Raw genomic sequence first — 4,509 nt, 5'->3', positions numbered from 1 at the left:
ACCAGGTATGTGTCTCCTCTATCAATTTTATCGATAACATGTTCGATAATTGCTTGTTTGATAACTTGATTGATAATTGTCTTTAGTGTTCTTGTGTGTTCTTCATATTTATCAAACACGTGATCGATCATCCATTGATCGATAACATGATCGATAATTTTGATGTTTATAATGTTCAATTTTTGAAAATCCTCGTCAGTTATCTAACCCTAGCTCGAACAAGAACCGATCCCTTGTTTCTTCGCAACGGTCCGAAACCACAATTCCATTAAATTTCCGGCCCCCTTCCACTCAAATCCATCTTTGACACTTACTCGACCTCCATCGAACTTGAGATACACTTCTTCAACCAATTAATTCCTCAAAATCCTTCGGTATCTCAAAAATGGCGAGAGTGAAGTAGCCTAATGTTGAGCGAGAAGAAAGCATTGAGAAACAGACTCAACCCAGTGATACTACTCCGTCGGGTACTAGGAAGAGATACAGACCAAAAGTAAGGGACGAATCATCGAAGAAGAGAGGAGTCCTCAAATACCAAGAGAGTCGGGCTGAAGAACAACCCACTCCTCGAAAAAAATCTCCCCGGTCCAAATCCAAGCTACCAGTGGTTACTGAGGAATCAGGAACTGAGTCAGATGAAGGAGACTCAATTCAGAAAGCTGTGGGAACTGCTCTGAGAGTTCCCATCCCCAGAAAACCAAGACAGAGAAAACAGAGAGCCAGTAAAGGAGTGTCACAGCAGATTCCTACTAAAGGTATCTCATCTAATTTCTTTGAACTATTGCTTGGGAACCTTGATAGTGAAATAAATATGGCTAAGTTCAAGATAGATTTTGCCGACCGAAAATTTTGTCTTGTGGTTTCTGTGGATATAGAGAGTTTGAAGAAAAACAAATAGATTAATCTAGATTTAAGTGACCCACTGCAATACTACTCTAACTAGTTGATTATTGGCGGAGAGTATTGTCCTGAAGTAGTTAAGAGATTCTACTATAATATGGAATCAGTGGAAGGGTATGATGAGCAGGACAATCTGATAAACGATTATTTAAGGGTCAAACTTAGAGGCCAAACCTTCCACATTACTGGTGCTAAGCTGAATGAGTTGCTGGGAACCCAAGAATTTGTGAGAGGGGATGATATGAATGATATCAAAGCCTACAAGATTTTGATGCAAAGTGATGACTACCCCGGTGAACCAAACTTTCCACCTAAGCAGATGTGTGATTATTATAGAATAATTGACTATATCTACTCGAGGAGCATGATCAACAAATCTGAGAGCTTTTCACATCTTACTGAGGATGATTATTTGCTACTAGCTAGGATTATCAATGGGGAAAAGATCAACATTAGGGATTTGATCTATAATGAGATGAAGGATTTTGTTCTTAACAAATCCAAGTCTACACCAATCCCCTATCCTCAGTTGGCCACATATATCCTACAAGCAAATAACATTACCCCTTTTGAGCCGAGAGAACTCAAGACCAAAGTTCCCGCTTTTGGTATTACCCAGCTAAACAAGATGAGGATCCCTGTACCCTTTAGACCCTCACAAAAGATGACTCAGAAGGATAAAAGAAAACAACTAGCTGCTAGCACCTCTAGGACTCAGGATGAGGCCGAATCCACTGTAGCTCCCTCTCATACCCTTGGACCATCATTTATGGAGAGATCAATCAGGGAGCTGTTTTAAGTTGAACTTCAAGATTTTGAGAGGAGAGTCTATGTCACTGCCAGAGACTATGGGGAAGTCTCAGACAAAAAATTTGAGGGCATCTCCAAAATTCTGGATCTTCATCGACAAGCAATAATAGTTTTGGAAAAGGAGGTTTCTCAGAGATTCGACCATGTTGATAGAGAGATCTGAGAGCTCAAAGGGATAGTGGCCTCTCTCTACAACAACTTCTCTGCCCCAATACTGCTTTTAGTTTTGAGGACTTACTACCTCACCCACCATCTCCTCCTCACTATGAGCCTGTACCTTCTACCTCTCCTATACCCACTTCTCTGATTTTCACTTCACCATCTGTACCCCCTACCTCTCCCACTCCTTCTACTCCTTTAGCTCTCATTACTGTTCCTCAACCAATTCCTTCTCTGCATTTTCCATCCTTTTCTCTACTTTCTCACCTTCCACCTCTTCCTATTCCACTGCCTATGCCTACTGCTTCTACTCCTTCCCCTTCTTCTTCTTATGCTGATAAAAAGGGAAAGAAGGATCCTGCTGTTTAGTTTCTTTTTCTGCTGCTTAGTTTCTTTTTCTGCTGTCTAGTTTTTTTACTGTTATGTATGTTAATTTCTAACAGTTGTGTAATTTGTTTATTATGCAAGTTGCTTACTGAGATGACAGCTCACGTTTATTAGTTAAAGTTTCTTTTATGCTACCTTTCTATCTCACTTTAATTTGTTAAGTACCTTTACTGTTTTGATTTTACTGTTATTTGATGCTACGTAGTCAATATCCCTTACCTATGTTTTGTCATCATCAAAAAGGAGGAGAATGTTAGGATTAAGTTTTTAATGATAACAAAGTAAGGAATTTGTGTTTCAGTATGTTGATCGATCAGATGATCGATCAAGGACTTATTGATAAGCTGATAGATAATATCTCTGTACAATCAAGTAATTTCGCAGAAACTTTGATCGATAACTTGCTAGATAATGTGTTGATCGATCACTTGATCAATCATTGTTAACTTAGTTGTGTATAAAAGTCTGCAGTAAATTATCAATCACTTGATCGATAATCAAGAATGATCAAACATCAGTTAGATAAAGAGATATAAATCTGATAGGCATTTATCGATAACATGATCAATAAACAGATTATCGATGAGAAGACAGATAAATGGTAATGTGCTCTACTCATTCTATGTTTTGCTTTAGTCACCATTTATCGATCATTTTATCAATCAGTCATTTATTAATAATGTGATCGAACATTGCATCATAACACTCTTTACATGCAGGTACTTATCTCAGTAGCTTATCGATCACCTGATCAATTAGCAAATTATCGATCACATGATCGATCATCAGTATTTTATTTTTTAAATCATGGTTCTTCTATCACCGTACTTATATGTCTACCTTGTTTTTCACATAACTTGATCGATAAATCAGTTCTTTGACTTTACAAGATTAAATCATTTTATCGATCACTTGATCAATCATTCATTAAGCGATCACCTATTTGATTAATTTAATTAGTCTGTGCTTTCACTGAACATACTTTTGCCTATTGTTTATTGATAACTGTATCCATCATCTATTTATCGATAAAGTGTTTGATCATTATTGCTTTTAAATCTAACTCTATAACATATTGTTTTATCGATAACCTAATTGATCAACAAGTGTTCGATCACTTATTCGATCATGGAATGTTTTTCTGTTTAAACTTAGTCAGCTATGATGATTCTCAAAGTCAATTATCTATTTCATTCAAGCTTTTTTCAGCCTTCATGTTTATCTTAATATCTTTTTAAGTGATTCAAAATCAAGAGTGACCTTGATTGTCTTTTTCTCTGCATATCAGTATAAAGTCACTGTTTCATTTTATCGATCACTTGATCGATAAATCATTAATCCATCACTTGATCGATAAACTTAGTTACCTGTTTCAAAAGCTCTTACGCTGAATAATTGATAACCTGATCGATCAACCAGTAATCAGTCATTACTTCGATCAAGCATGTTCGATTATTGTTCTGCACATTTAACAACTGATTGATTCTACGTATAAACTATGAATGGTCATTTTATCACTTGTTCGGTTTTGCTTTAAATCTTACTTTGCAAAGAAAAACTTATTGAGTTAAAGTATTATTGCAGATTTGATGAAAAAACCCAACGGCTCTCCAACAGTTGTCTAAGTAGCCTGTAACCTACCTTGTCAGAAGCATTAATGGCGAAAACCGTTGCAACTGGAAAAACATGCAATCGGACTCTCAACGGCTAGAAGCTCTTTAGTCTAATGATTACTAAACTACCTCAACTATAAAAAGCGTGAAGAAGCATTAAATGAACAGATTGAATATGCGAGCTACCCTCTGTTGATTATTTACTGTCATATTCAATACTCTGTTCTGCCATATACCGAGCTTCAGTGATTATCATTTATTCACTCTGTAAGAGAGTTTGTATCTTTCATTATTAATCACGTCTTATGTAAAGCTCAAAAGTGTGGACTCTTGAGTGGGATTATAACCTTACAGGTAGTAAGGGGGAGTGATTGAGAGTATCAATTACTGTACTGTGACACCAAGAGCCCAATCAATCTTGGAACATAGTGGAATACTCAGAAGTATTCTGAAGACTGGATGTAGGTCAAGTGGTTGAGACCGAACCAGTATAAATTCTGTGTCCACTTTCTATGGTGAAATCTCTCTAACTCACACTCTCTGTTTCTATAGTTCATTATTTTATTTTGAAAATTTTATAACTCACCCAATTCACCCCCCCTCTTGGGTGAGACTGCAACTAACAAGACTTCAAGGCCAT

At 36.7% G+C, this 4,509-nt stretch overlaps 1 protein-coding gene across 1 annotated transcript; it reads left to right on the top strand.

Moving 5' to 3' along the window:
• The first annotated feature begins 997 nt into the window (after nt 1–997).
• LOC114742250 (vegetative cell wall protein gp1-like) lies at nt 998–2,238 on the top strand. Its single transcript, XM_028930525.1, has 2 exons — nt 998–1,221; nt 1,935–2,238. Exons 1-2 carry the CDS (start codon nt 998–1,000, stop codon nt 2,236–2,238), a joined length of 528 nt encoding a protein of 175 aa, XP_028786358.1.
• Nucleotides 2,239–4,509: the final 2,271 nt, after the last annotated feature.

This window comes from Neltuma alba, unplaced genomic scaffold (assembly GCF_004799145.2).
Source record: "Neltuma alba isolate B1F8T4 unplaced genomic scaffold, ASM479914v2 tig00003697_pilon, whole genome shotgun sequence".
NCBI classification, from domain to species: domain Eukaryota; kingdom Viridiplantae; phylum Streptophyta; class Magnoliopsida; order Fabales; family Fabaceae; genus Neltuma; species Neltuma alba.
Note: the sequence above shows the minus strand (reverse complement) of the source record. Positions and strands in the feature narration are given on the sequence as shown.